This window comes from Arvicanthis niloticus, chromosome 14, assembly GCF_011762505.2.
Source record: "Arvicanthis niloticus isolate mArvNil1 chromosome 14, mArvNil1.pat.X, whole genome shotgun sequence".
In the NCBI taxonomy this organism is placed as follows: Eukaryota; Metazoa; Chordata; class Mammalia; order Rodentia; family Muridae; genus Arvicanthis; species Arvicanthis niloticus.
In genome coordinates this window covers 15,581,556-15,596,594 of record NC_047671.1, presented here as the reverse complement: position 1 = coordinate 15,596,594, position 15,039 = coordinate 15,581,556, and the positions used below count along the sequence as shown (strand labels likewise).

The 15,039-nt window shown below is 49.2% G+C and overlaps 1 protein-coding gene across 6 annotated transcripts in view; it reads right to left on the bottom strand.

The window, feature by feature from the left end:
- Positions 1-15,039, bottom strand: part of Mapk4 (mitogen-activated protein kinase 4) — a 144,608-nt gene that overhangs the window by 43,009 nt on the left and 86,560 nt on the right. For all 6 annotated transcript variants that reach the window (XM_076912476.1, XM_034518484.2, XM_076912478.1 and 3 more), the window contains exon 2: positions 3,844-5,225. In XM_076912476.1, the coding sequence (XP_076768591.1) occupies positions 3,844-4,389 (546 nt within the window). In that variant the 5' untranslated portion in view covers positions 4,390-5,225. The remainder of the gene's footprint in view (positions 1-3,843; positions 5,226-15,039) is intronic.

The window sequence follows — 15,039 nt, the reverse complement described above, 5'->3', positions numbered from 1 at the left end:
CCATCTCCTACCTGTATGTAACAGAAACTTTACTGCCCCTGGGACAAGGCAAAGGACAAGATACCTAGAAATGGTGTGGTACCCAGAGGGCCTTGAGTTTGTCTTGGAGCTCTTTTGATGTAAGTGTTCATTAAAGAAGAGAAGGCAATTCCCTTGGCATCTCCTCTAGACCAGCAAAGTGGGTACCTGCCCTAGGAAGGTCCTATAGCAGATAAATGCCACGGGAGTGAAGAAGAGATGCCATCTGCCCGAGACAAAGATGGAAGACTGAGGAACAGACTACACACTGCTAAGTGGGTCAAGTACAGCTAAGAGCTCAGTCTTAGCTAAGAGGTCCCTGGCTGGACCACTGTGGCCCTGGGCTGGATCAGTGTGTAGAAAAGGGTATATTTTCATGAATTCCAGGTAAGTAATGGTCCTCATCAAGCGATATTAAATGTCCACAGAGCACATGGCTTGTAGGTACCATCATCCTCCAAGGACACTGGCAAGTGCAGTTGTACATAGTAGGTGCACACATCTGACCCCACCTATGGTTTGAAAAATGTAGCATTCTTTTTTCTGAGTTATGTTTTCTAGCTATGGAACCCACAAACATCTTAGCTTCCTATCTGTGAGGTTCTGGTAGACCACTGTCCTTCTCTCTCTCTCTCTCTCTCTCTCTCTCTCTCTCTCTCTCTCTCTCTCTGTATATATATATATATATATATATATATATATATAATATGTACATATGTATATATGTATATCTCCAGTACAATCAACAAAATCAAGGTTGCATATAACTAATATGATTCTATGGAAGAGACCATCCCTCAAAAAAGCGTGGTAATCTGTGGTCAGACAGAAATATCCACAAGACAGAGTGGAGAGCAGTCAATACTGGAGGAGAGGGAAGGATCGGGAAGCCCAGAGGCAAGTCCCACCCAGAAGCCAGTGCACTTCAGAAAGAAGAGTCCTCACCCAGACTGTGAGAGGCCCCAGTTCCTCAGCACCCTTCTTCCAGTCAGCCCTGGAAGCCACATGCTTTCTCAGAAGCCACTTCACTGGGTTGTCAAATGGCCCATTTGTCTTAAGTGCCTCATAGCATTACGAGGATTAAGGCAGAACTGATTTAAATGCACATCGGATAAATAAAAGCACCGCACCGAGTATGAAGCCTTTCATCATCTCCGGAGGGAGAGGAGGGCAGCAAGCTAAGAGCAGAAAGTGAACAAGGGCAGAAGGTGGCAGTGGGTGGTCCCTGACAAACCCAGGGTACCGGGTTGATGTGAACACACAGCAGGGTAGTAACTGGCTCCAATTACTGTTTTAAATCTCATATAATTCTCTCTCTCTCTCTCTCTCTCTCTCTCTCTCTCTCTCTCTCTCTCTCTCTCTCTCTCTCAATTTAAAGAGAGCCCAAAGAGATGGAATGCGAACACATGGATGCCTTTGCATGGGGAAACATGAAGAGGCTTAGCGGGCTAAGAGTGGTGTCAGGAACAGGGCCTAGAGGACAAGCAGGCTCCCATGAGCCTCACCCCTCCCCAGCCCCAGCCCTGCACTGAGCCTGGGCTCCGTGGGTGCTCAGTGATGCAGTTTCAAGCCAGTTTTCAAAGAATTCTACATCCACAGTTAGTTTTGATTCCTATCTACAAGCCAGAGAAGCAGGCAGGGTGACAGCTCCGTCACCTGAAGGGAACCTGAGGCTCCAGGGTCGAGGGATGCTTGTCCAACTTACTGCCATCAACAGAGAGTCCGTCTCCTCAGCTCCTCGCCCTCCGGGATTGTTCACAGCATGCCATGTTACATGACTTGTTTCAACAATCGGGACAGGTGGCACAGGACTGCAATCCCAACACTGAGGGGTCCAAATCATGATGGAGTTTCAGGCCAACCTGGGCTACAGAGATGGACCTGTCTCACACAAAATAAAGCTGCTCCTATGGCCAGTCCTCACCACATGGGGCCATCTTCCTGACTGCACTGTAGGCTACAATACACCTCTAAGCTTCCTCCCTGTGACTGCCTCACCAGAGGTAGTTCTAAGAGAACTGGCTTATTACAGTTAAGAGGGTCGTGGGAGCTGGAGAAACAACTCGATGGTTAAGAGCACTTGCTGTTTTTTTCAGAGGACCCATCTGATTCCCAGCACCACACGGCAGTTCACAGCCATCTGTTGACCCCAGCTCCAGGGCATCCAAAGCCCTGTTCCTGTCTCCTCTGGCACCGGGCGCACACATGGTGCACAGACCAGGCAGGCAAACACTCATACACATAAAATAATAATAAAAATTTAAAAAAAGAGAATGTTTTTGTGGGGGTTGGAGAGATGGCTTAGCGGTTAAGAAGCACTGCGCTGGCTGCTTTTCTAGAAGACCCAGGTTCAATTCCCAGGACCTACTACTTGGCAGCTCACGACTGTAACTCTAGTTCCAGGGGGATCTATCTGACTTACGCAAGCAAAACACCAATGCACATGAAATTAAAAGTAACTCATAAAGAAGAAAAGAACGTCTGAGAAGGTTTTTGTGTATTCCAAATAGAAATGTTGTAGATTCACTGGATCTTTTTTTGCCAAATAAGAACCAATTGGGGTTAAATCCATTGGTTCAATGACTTGACATCATAGCTCCTTAGAAAGGAAGACAGAGAAGGGGGTGGGTTTTGTTTGTTTGTTTGTTTGTTTTGCTATGGTTTTTTTGCCTACAGACTTAGCTGTCAGTCTTGACAGATGAACTCAGCTGTAGGAGTGGGAGCCGAGGATAAACACTGGTTAAGGCAACAAAGTAATTTGTGGTACTGAGAAACCAGTCAGTGAGGCTGCTGTGAGGTCTGAGATTGGAGCTGGATCTCAAGTGCCAGCCAGTGAGGGTGAGCAGGGACTTGTGCCTTCCCTGCCTGTTGCGTTTTCCCATGCACATCGAAAGAAACAGGAGGGCCCTGGAGAGAGAGCCGAGCTGTGATCAAGGTCAGAGTCACTCTCATATTCCCTGGCCCACTCTCTCCCTTGGCTATTAACATTTCATGGTACTCCTGCTTCCTATGGGTTATTCTATTCTAATAAAAAATACCAAGGTATAGAGATTTTGTTCGTAGACTGGCTCTATTGCAGGGTGCCTGGTTAACGTGTTCACATGGAGGTGATCAGGTACCCTGCAAAGGCAGCATGTCCGGCAGAAGAAGGAAGAGAAGGTCAGAGAACTTGCTGTTCCAAAGACACAGCTGGTCAGGAGGTAGGAGGCCTAGGCCTTGAGAATACATGTGTCTCTATCAGTGCCGTTGGGATGATTCTGCCATGCACGTGGGGAATTTTAACAGAACCAACTTCAAGCATAACTTCCCTAACACACTAAGGGGAAGGGCGTCATAGGACCCGAGAGGGCAGAATCATTAGCTGACACACAGTGTGCATTACCTTACTCTTCACTGACTGACAGAAAGGAACCCAGAATGCACCAGCCCTGGTGAGGGGAGCAGGCGTTCCCAGAGTGGAGACTCTTCTGGGGTCTCCTGAGCAACGAGAGGATGATGCAGACTCCCAGGATCAGCGGTTGCAAAAGAAAATCTTACCAACCACACAGAGCTCAGGGCTAAAAGAAGCTCCCGACATTGTTTGATCTGACCCTCCACTTGCACAGCCCAGAGTTATCAGTTATGTGGCAGAGCCATGACTAGGAACTAGATGCCTCCACCCCCAACAACGTCTCAGGCCATGGATCTTTCTGCACCTTTCTGCCTCCGCTAACACTCATAGCAGTCTCCTGACCATGGTGGGGGAAAGACAAACCCTCAGGAACACCGTGTTCACTCCTGAGGATCCCACAGGTCACTAGCAGCAGCCTTGCCAGGCAAACATACCTTGTGTGAGTAATGTTGATCCACGATTCTCGCCAACCCGAAGTCCCCGATCTTCAACACAAGGTCCTCCGTGCTGATGAAAATGTTGGCGGGCTTCAGGTCTCTGTGCAACACGTTGGCAGAGTGGATGTACTTAAGCCCACGGAGCAGCTGGTACATGAACAGCTTGGCGTGCTCCTCGGTCAGCGTGCCCTGCTCTAGCAAGCATGCCAGGTCAGTCTCCATGTACTCTTGGACAATATAGGCCACGCTGAACTTGAAGAGCTCGCCCTGCAGATCGGTACCCTTGGGTCCTAGTACCTCGTACACTTTGACGATGTTGTCGTGGTCCAGGCGCCGGATGATTTTGATCTCTCTGAGCGCGTGCTTCATGCTTCGGGCATCGCTCAGAACAATCTTCTTCACGGCTACCTTCCGGCAAGCCCTGCTATCTGTAGCTGACAGCACCAACCCATTGACCCCAAAGCCTAGGGGTTGGAAGTCAATGAAGCGCCCACCAAGGTCATACCCGTAGACACTGGCAAAGCAGTCGCCTTTCTCAGCCATTGTCCCCTCAGTGGTCTGGGGCTGGCTGGAAAATGCAGGGGCAGTCAGGAAAGGCCAAGTTCCAGCTAGTGGCTTCCCCAGCACACCTCATTCTGTCAGATCTCACAACTGAGGGATGCTTTGGCTCCTGGTGAGGTCGCTGCTGCCAGCTGTCAGGGGACTGGAAGGGCTGCAAGTCCTGGCTCACCAACCTGCTTAGCTGGATGCTGCAAAGGTTCTTACCTGCACTCGGAGGGTTGGCCACCAACTCCTGTGCTTCAAGAACCCTCTTAGATGCTTAAAATGGTTCATGCTTCTCCTAGATCCAGCATTATTAGATAGAAAAGCCCGTATCGTTATCTTCAATCTATCTCCACGGATCTCAGAGTAAAGTATGCAGCAACTTTGAATCCTTCTGTGTGGCTCACATGCAGGAGCTCTTGCTGGGCTGTCGCTGCTTTACTTAAGTGGGCCCAGAGCTTAATCGGATCACAGCCTCCCTCTGGGCTCTGAGCAGCAAGAGGGAATCCAGCTAACGGATTCTAGACGATTCTAGGGGCTTCTTTTCATTTCTTCCAGTTTATCTTTCTATAAGTTTTGTTTAGATCCCCCAGACCCCAACCAATCTGGTGAGTAATGAGCTGGACAAAGCCACACTCTCTCACGACCTCAGCAGTTAATCCTGCTGTCCCAAGCCCAAAAAGAACTCAGCTGCTAGGCCAGGACCCTCCAGAGGCTTCAGATGAGAGGACATCCTCTTTCACCCGCTTATCCGCAACTCCTTGACAGAGAAGGCTCAGCCCGACACGACACGATAGGACTGCAGGAATGTAGCGTCTTTCAGACAGTCCCCTTCCCTGTCAAAGAAACAACGTTGGGTAAATTTCCACACTCTGGCTTCCAACACCTTCCCACTTGCATCTTTTGTTAACTAGCCCAAGTGTTATTTGATCTGTCCAGCCAGCTGAAACGCTGCTTGCTCAGGGGATTCCAACTTTGCTGCTCTGTCTCCCTCATGCTGTGTGCAGCAGTGCCCTGGCAGAGGAGAAAGACGGGGTTGATTTGATAAGCCCATCAGACGGTGCGTTTTTATGTCAGTGCCTGCCCTCCCCACCCCCCAGGGCTAACACGTGCAGATTGGGGGTGGGAGTCATCTCTTTTGACCTTTGCGAAATTAATCTGTTATGCCTTCCAGACACACACACACACACACACACATATCACACACACACCAGCACTAGCTAGAAAAGCTGGGAGTCAAGAGAAACTAGTTACAGATGAAAATGTAATCTTGTTTTCCCACTGAGGGTCCTTTTCTTTATTTTTTGCAAACGCCTTTGAATACTTTAAGAGAAAATTCACTTCATGCTGAGATAGAATAGCATTTGTATTCTTTTCTTTCTGCATAGGTGGCAGATACACACATATACAACTACAGGAAAACTCTCCTGCCGCTCACAAAAAAAGGAGCCATCTACCCAAAGCCAGCGCTATACAGGGGCCAGCAAGGCAAGCCCTATTCTTTTTATGTCAGAGCCACGAGCCATTGGGGATCTAGCTGTTTTAAGCAGTTGGCCACATCTGTAGTTGACTGTTCTCTGAGGGATGCTAACTCAAATTGCAGGTATAGGATATTAGGTGCTAATTAGGGAAAGCTCTACAGATTCTAGCCTGGTCAGCTCAGAACTCTGAAGTAAGGCAACATGGTGACTTCAAGAGTGTGGCATGTTTCCCAAGTGTACAAAGTTCATGGCTACACAGAGAGAGAGAACTTTGTACCGAGCACAGAGGGAATCTGGCCAGGCTCCTTAATTCTTAATTCCCACCCTATGTTTCTGAAGTCTCGTCACAGTGCAGGGCCCCATGTGAGTTCACATTCCCATCTGAACTCTGTGTGACTCTACAAATAATAAATGAAGCAAAGCAACCATGAGCTTAATGCTCTGAAATTTATAGTGTGTGTGTGAGCGTATGAGTGTGTGTGAGCATGTGAATGTGTGTGAGTGTGCAAGTGTGTGAGAGTGTGTATGAGTGTGTGTGTGTGAATGTGTATGTGTGTCGGGGGCATACAAATGATCAATTGTGTTCCACTGAGGGCTGTGCATTTAGGCACATGTCTGTGCATGTGGAAGCTATAAGGAACCCCCGGTTCCTTCTTCAATAGCTTCTCTGCCTTATTCTCTGAGACATGGTCTCTCACTGTTCCTGGAACTCCCTGATTTGGCTGGACTGGCTAGCCAGCAAGCCCTGGGGAGCCTGTCTCTATTCCCTTAGCTCTGGGGTTACAGGCTTTTATGTGGCTGCTGGAGAGCTGAACTTAGGTTTCCATGCCGTGTGGCAAGCTCGTTATCAAATGTGCCATCTCTCGAGTTGTGCCATTGCCCCTGCCCTGTCCTCTCTGAGGATTTCTGAAACAAGGATTTTGGAACAAGGAAATTTGCCAAGGCTCTGGAACATAGTAAGTGCTTGGCTCTACAGATGTCAGCTGTCACGACTGCTGTCCAGCCGTTTCTCATCTGAATGAGATGGTCTGACTCTTTTGATAGCCTGTCAAAGTTACAGCAGTTTCACCTCTGAGGCTTTTATTGGGCCCAGAGGCCAAACAATCATAGACTTATCAAAACTTCAGACTGAACAGTCTGAAGTGAACAGGTCCTGTTGTCCTTAACTTCAGACAGTACTGTCCTCCTAGGCTCATGTGACAGACTAAGAGTCACTATCAGCCTTTAGTTGGGCCAGGCTTCTAAGTATTCTATTAACCAACTCAATTAGTGACTGACACCTGCCCCCAGTGGCCATAAATGCTAAGAGCATGCCCTCTGAGGCTGCTTCTGACTCAAGTTCTCACTTCTCAGGTGAAGGACTCTGAAGCTTTGTGAGTGCTGGCTTAGTGGTGCTAGCACAGAGAGCGACACTCCACTAAGGGAATATTCTGCATTCTGTGTGCAGATGCCTAAGCCACTTAGGGAGGGTGCTGAGTTACACACACAGTCTGTATGTAGTAAAGTCCTCATGACATCTAACCCAGGAAACTCAACCTGCATGGGCACATGAGCACGCACGCATGCACGCACGCACGGCTCACTCTGGCAGCCAGGCCAGATGACTCCACCTGAATGGGAGTTTCTTGCAGTTCTATGTGTTCGGTCCCCCAAGGTACTGCAGAGGGGGGCTAATGACATCCATCTCTCTCTGAGGAGAGATGCCCAAGCTTCCTCCTCTTTCCAGCTCCTGCTGGGCGGTAAACAGGGACTGAAATGTCTCCAAGGAAGAGTTGTCGGCAATTGGAGCTGCAATGCAGATAATCTGTGAATAATTAAGAAGGACTTCATTTATTTTTAAATCCTTTCCTCTTCCTGCCCACTGTGGGAGGGACATGCGTGCGTCTGACGCTTTCTCGGTGCTCAGCTAGGGGACATAGGGGACGCAGGGATCGCGTCACCTTGGGGAAGCTCTACACCACCAGCACCGTCTTCCTCCTGGCTGCCTAAATGGACCTTTCTAATTCTCGCCTTGTGTCTCTGGTGGTGCCTTTCCAATCCCTTCCTGTGGAAGAGTATGTTCCAACGGATGGTGGGCTGTTTCCCTGTGTGCTATAAGAGTGCAAGGCTCACAACCCCTAACCATGCAGACAAAGCCCAGCGCTTGAACTCATCTGTCACTCCAATACTAACTACCTCTAAGAAGTTCAACAGCTTAGGCAGGTGGCCTTTATCCAAGCGTTCTGTCCCCACCTGTGTTTCCTGTCACTCGTCTGTTCCCAAACCCCTTCTCTTTAGATAGTTCCTTTCTCTAGTTTCTCCATAATACCTACTACAAACCCACCGCCTTTTTCCACAGGCCGCTGACTATGAAGCATCCTTTCTAACAGGTCTCAGTTCACTTCTAGTATATGCCAAGAAGTGGGGCTATTCACCCCCCACAGAGGGGCAGATGGCACTTAGACGCGTCCCTGGGTAGTGGAGTAGGTTCAGCAGCAGAGACTGGTCATCTTCATGAGGAGGTGGCAGCCCAGAGCTGCTCAGACTCCCAGATACGTTTTCAAACTAAGGACTTGGCATTCACTGTAGGAGACAGAAAGGTTAACCTATGCAGCTGTGCCCAGATGACAGGCAGCAAGACGAACGCGTGTAGCTCCCCCAAGGGCCGCACAGTCTCCGGCAGTTTCAAAGCAAACACTGTGATAAACACAGAAATAAAAACCGCTAGCCTAGGCCTCCCTGAGAGTGGAACCCCAGCTTTCGACGACTTTCTCATGGACAGCTTCTCAGAACTCCAGTGAGTTATTTTCTCACTACGTAGCCTTTTAACAGATGGAGGCAAACCAGAGGTGAGGTGGCATGTGCCACCTGTCCCTTTCTGGGATCCCTGGGGCTCTGGTTTACAAATTGGCTTTGGAAAAAATCTAAACTTAGATTCACCCCTCTGCCTGCTCAGCGCCTCCCAAACCTCATGTTGTCGACTTCGGCAGGAAACAGTCTCCTGTAGTCGCTGACATTTCTCAGCTCCCGCCTCCTTTCTTCTCCCAGACACCCCCAAAACCCTGCAGTTAATTCTTGGATGGGGCTGTGGGCTGCACAATGTCAGGTGAAACCATTTATGCCACACTTGGGGCCTGACTGACCCCAAGGTTAACGTCTGTAGATGATCTGTAGACGTAGAGTTAACACCTGTAAGCCATTTCTATAAAGGGCCAACATCATGTTTTTGTGGCCAGTCTTCCTTCAGGTGAGCTGACTACTCACAGAAGTTCTGCCCCATGTCACTTCTTCCTGACACTGACCTAGGTCACTACTGCCTCCTGCATAGGAATAGAAGCCATGTTTGGTTCAGCCATGGAGAAACTGTCTCTAACCCACGCCTTCCAGTCTCAGTACTATGGACATTTTTGGTCCATGTCATTGTCAACAGGGCCCCTCTAGAGCACTGGCCTCTGTCCACTCCATGCCAGTAAATATTCTTCAGTGTCTCCAAACACTGTCAGCCAAGTCCACTCAGTTGAGTTGCTGGTCTACTGAGAAGTTTCACCAGAGACAGGTTAGCATTGAAGAGGCCAGCTGGCACCTGACTCAGTGTCTCTCATAGGGTACCAGTCATGCTTTCCAACAAGCCTGGAGTCACGTGAAGGCTAGCTAAACTAGTCTCTACCAGGATCACCGACGTGATCTACGTGGTTCTTGCTCAGGGTTAGCATCTCACTCCTTGTTTTGTGCGGCAACTATTATTACTGTGTGTATGAGCACGTGATGTCATGTGACTGCGGGCACAGTTGTGTCACGGCATACCCATGAAGGCCAGACAACTTCGTGGGGTTAGTTTTCCCCTTCCATCTTTATGTGGGATATGCAGATTGAACTCAGGTTGTCAGATGTATATAGCAAGTCCCTTTAACCACTGAGCCATCTTACCAGCCCTGTCATTAAAGTTAATCCAGTCATGTGCTAGTGATACTACTCAGTTGCCAAGGCTACCTCACATAGTCCCTAAAATCCTAGAAGGCAACCTACTGAGAACCCTGAGTCTGAACAGATGTAATCTGAGGGCAGAAACTGACAATGGAGGTCACTCACAGGATCCATTCCTGAAAAATAAGCTTTAAAGAAAAGTTTTCTGGGGTGGAGATGGGGGGGGGGGGACTTCCTCCCCAAGGAGCAAGAATCCTTGGGAGTCCTGTCTGAGGACACAACTGTAGAGGAATCAGTGTTGATGTAATTGGTGTAATGTTGATCTGAGATGCTGTGCAGAAAAGCCGGACAACCAAACCCAGCACACTAGAAGCGGCAGGTGGGCAGTGGTGGTTTTTGACATCCGTGAGTAGCTGAGCCACATCTATGGGTACCCAACTCCGGCCTTCTTGTCAAGAGGGATGGTCAAGTGTATGAAGCCACTCTAATGGCAGACACTTAGTGTCCCTGGGACACAACCATACCCTCTGCCATGGGCTGCAGTTCCCTAATCAAGTTTCCTTAAGAACATGCTCTTAGGGGCTAGAGAGATGGCTCAGCGGTTAAGAGCACTAGCTGTTCTTCCAGAGGTCCTGAGTTCAATTCCCAGCACCTACATGGTGGCTCATGACCATTTGTAATGTGATCTGATGCCCTCTTCCGGTATGCAAGTGTATGTGCAGATAGAGTATGCATACATTAAACTGATTAATTAACTAATTTAAAAAAGGACATAGGTCCTAGGGACCCCCAAGAACAGAGATGAAGATCCCCAGTGTCTTTAACCAAGTATGAGCTAATAAAATGGTTTGCTTGACTAACATCAGCCCTGTGGTGGATGGAGGTCACCTTCTACAAAGGAGCAAATTGGAGCCTGGAGGCTTTGCTTATTTATTTATTTATTTATTTATTTATTTATTTATTTATTATTGGTGGTGGTGGTGGCAAATTTTTTGTTTTGTTTTGTTTTGTTTTGTTTCCTGAGACAGAGTCTCACTATGTAGCTCTGGTTGTCCTGGAACTCACTAGGCTGGCTTCCAACTCAGATACCCACCTACCTCAGCCTCCCAAGTGCTGAGATTAAAGGTGTGTTGACATCAAGCCTAGCTTTAGTTCTGTTTTAGAGCATTGTATGACCATTCAGGAGAACAAAGACCTCCCAGGCTTTTCGACACACTGAAATAGCAGGGAGGGAAATGCTAGTTCTTCATGGAAGGTCCAGTCCCAACCTGGAGAAGCTGAGGAAAGGGGACAATCTGGGTCTCTATATAAGAAGTGTAGGTGCTTGTCTCCGTGGAAACAGTGCCAGATTTGTAGCCTGAGACTAGGCATGTGGCTTGTCAGGGACGTGGGGTGTGTTGCAATGATTCAATTCTGACTTTAGATGACTCCTGCGATTAACGTCTGTAGTTTAAAGATAGAGCATTCTGCTTTCTCTCTGTAAAGGAATCAGGTCAAGGAGAGTAGAACCTGGGGTTACTTTCTTTGGGAGGAGAAGGGATGACGTGGCCCAAGCTGTCCTTGAACTCATAAACCCCTGACTTCATCTTGAGCACTTGAGGTACACGCCACCTTAGCCAGCTGAAGATGGTAGCTTCCTTCAAAGTCTAACTCAGCACAATGGTGACTTTGGCAGCTAGTAGGTGAGGCCTATTTATGGCTGGCTTTGCTGGGCTATATTCTGAAAGGAAACCAGAACATCCAGGCACTCAGTTTTATAAGGCAGCACCTCCCTCTTTAATTCTTGGAGGCCCCACTGCCCTTTCTACATTGGGAGCTTACTCTCTGAGCTTATATGCAACACACAATCCTGGCAGGAAGGCCCAGAGTTTGCACAGAATCTTTCCCAGCAAACTCGGGGGTGGTGGGGTTACTAAGGATCACATTCTCCTCGCCCAGGGTAAGGATGTACAAAGACCATATGACCAGAGAGTCTGAATTGCCTTTTTTTTTTTTTTTAAAATCTGAAAAGGCAAATGCATCTATGTGTCCTTCGACTTCAGCACATGCCAGTGGCAGAGATTAACTGTCAATCCTTACGCCTCTTCCTTTTCTGCTGAGCCAGGAAAACCAGATTCTTTCTCAAACAGCACCTCACTGACAACACCTCTGCCCACTGCTAGAGCTGGAGCTCGGGCAGAGAGCTCTCTGCACCCCGACTATGACCCCGACTGCATGCTCCCATCACTGCAATACGCCCCTTCTTTATTCCTGGGTCCATCTCAGTTTTGCTCCCAGACACCCAGTTCAGTTCATCGAGCACTTAGTGGCGGTCCGCTAGGCGCTGGCGTGAGCTCATACCTTCCACAATGCCTGACACGAGGCTTCACACAAACAGAGGAGGTGGCACCACTGTCTCACTAATGAGACTTCACAGCACAGCACCTGCCTGGTAAAGAGGAGGCAGTATGGGTGTGGCCTATCACTTCCTGTCGAATTGAAGAAAGAGAAATCGACTTTCTAAGGTTATAGTGCAAAGTGGTGGGACTGGGTCCCAATACACTCCAGCATGTTCTGTCAGTGTGGGGCTCCTTGTCTTCCTTGCCTGGGTCACTTGGAAACCGACTTGGGACCCTTCCTGGGCCCATCTCCAGGCTCGAATTCCACTTATCAGCCATATAAGATGCCTTAAAAAAATTTTTTTTTTAGATTTTATTTTATGTGTGCGAGTGTTTTGCCTGAGTTTGTGTAATATGCACCAATATGTGCCTGGTGCCCTAGAAGTCAGAAAGCGTTGTGGGATTCCCCGGGACTGAACCACCACGTGGGTGTTGGGAACTGAACCTGGCTCCTCTGCAAGAGCAAGTGTTCTTAACGCAACCATGCAGCCCTCTCTTCTGCCCTACGAGACGCCCCTCTGCAGTTCGCTGGCCACATCTTGCTCTCTCTGCTCACCCTTACACACATCATCCCTGTTACCAGAAAGTTTTCCCTCCTAATTCCCCTGGCTCTTCTCATGTACCCCTTAAGTCTAGGCTTTAACAAGCCCTCCTCCATGGGGCCCTCCCAGGTGTCTCTGAAGGGTCCCCCATTAGACCAGCTATCTGCTCAGGCTGGGTGCCCATCATCCTGTCTCGAGTCAGCTTCCCTTCTTCCTGTTTCAGCTTTAATAGTTGGTGTCAATGTTGTCTGGAAGCTTGGTGAAGGGAAGTTGGGAGCAGCCTGAGAAGCATCATGCCCCATGGTTAATTCAAACCTCCTTCCTTCCCACAGGGGATGCAAGCACACACGAGAATGTCTCAGACCTTACCTGGGTCCCTTGCTGGACCCAGTGCCTCTAAGTTTCATAGACTTCCCAACAGTCACACTCGCTGCCCAGCTAATGCATGCACACAGCTGCCTGCTCTTCCCATGAAGCCAAATCATTTACAGGGGTGCACTCAGGGGACAAAGGAAGTGTTCCTAGACCAGAGGAAGCATTCCTTTTCCCAGCAACCGTGTCTGCCCGTCCACAGGTGACCAAAATGGCATTTTGAGAGCTAGAGTAAGAAAGCATCAGTTTGTAGACCATTCAGGGATCTCACTGTTGAGTAAATCTGGGGTTGGGGGCCAGGAGGCCTAGATTCCAGTGCTATGCTACCTGGGAGCTCTCCACAGCAAAGGTCTGATCTTTGGGGGAAGGGACACAGCCTCTTGTCCCACCTATTCACAAGAAGAATAAAGGTCATAGGTGAACAGACTACCCCAAGAAAAATGCACCAGTCAAGAGTACAGAGTATCCAATCTCAAACCTTCACAGTAACCCACACTGGGCTCCAGAGTCAGGGTTACCCTTTCTCGTGACTTGGTCATATCGCAACATCCCTGTAATACCAGAGGCCTTCATGTGGCAAAGAATGATTTGCTGCCCCATGAGCCACTGGGCTTGCTTTGAGCATCTTTGCGGGGGGAGGGGGGGGGATGATGGGAGGAGCCAGAAGGGATCATCGGATTATGTTATTACCTGCATCTCCCTCCCAGCATGCACTGAGACACCTAGCCGGGATGGGGCATAGAGAAAGGAGTCTACTGGTAAGCTTGTCCACAGTGCCTGTGTTCGCACACACTGTACCCGGCCATCACACACCCAACACCTACTCTCCTGTCCTTTTTTGTGAGCATCTCTTCACGGAAAAGGTTTTAAAATTAGAGAGTCAGAACTGTGTGACAGAGAAAGCCGGACAGGGACGTGAACCTGAGCAAGGTTTCATTTTTGCCTCTCGCTCTATCCGGAGATGCTAAGGAACATCAAAAGTCTCCTGGGGTGATGTGATCCTGGAAAGTTACTCTGCGCATAGGCATGCGCACACGCATGAATGGACGGACGCATGGACAGACGCATGGACGCACGCACGCACGCACGCACGCGCCTCTAGGTCTCGATAGTCAGAATGCTTTGGGAGTGACCAGTCATTCAGGTGAGGAGCCCCAGGAGGAGGAAACCAAGGCAAACACAGATGAAGGAGCCAGGAACGCAGCAGATGGACCAAAGAGTGAGAAGTGGCCTGCTGACTGCAGTCGCTTCCTAGGAGAAAGCATCCATGTCACACTGGCTTCCCACCAGCAGTTGTGCTTTTTCCTCAGCTCATCTTGGCTTCACTTGAAGGTGATTCCTACTAAGTACGGTAGGAACGAGGCCTTGCCACAGCTGGGTGGGGAAGCTGAGGCTCAGAGATCACTAGGAAAGTGATTGTTTTTCCCCCTCCCTGGGGAGACCTGAACTCTTGAACGTCTATCTCGGAACACATGGCAGAACGAAGGTACAACTCCGCCCAAGTCTAGATGGTGAACCAGTGGACAATTGGTGACTCAAAGACGCATCACCAAGACCAGCCTAGCCTAGGTGAGGGCGCACCAAAGCTGTATTCCGAGAGCACCCTGCTCCGCCAGCACTTGGCTTCCTGTCTCCCCCCCACCCACACACACACACTCAACAGTTGTTCAATATTTATGTAACTCTGGAAATGGTCCTTGGAACTTCCAGGTCTTAGGAGGCTCCCTCCATCCTCCAGAGGGAATTCTGAGCAAACAGCCACAGCCCATCAGGCCACTAGAATGGCAGGCCCCGACTCTGCACAGCTGCCTATCTGGAGAGCAGCCTCATTCAGGCACTCCTTGACCTTTGGATACTAATAACTGCCAGGATATTAGCCCTTTGCCCAGAGAGTTTGTGTGGGGCTGGTGCCCAGCACTGTATCTGGCATCTAGGGCCAGGCCAGGGTCTGATGATTAAAATTAACTCCATATC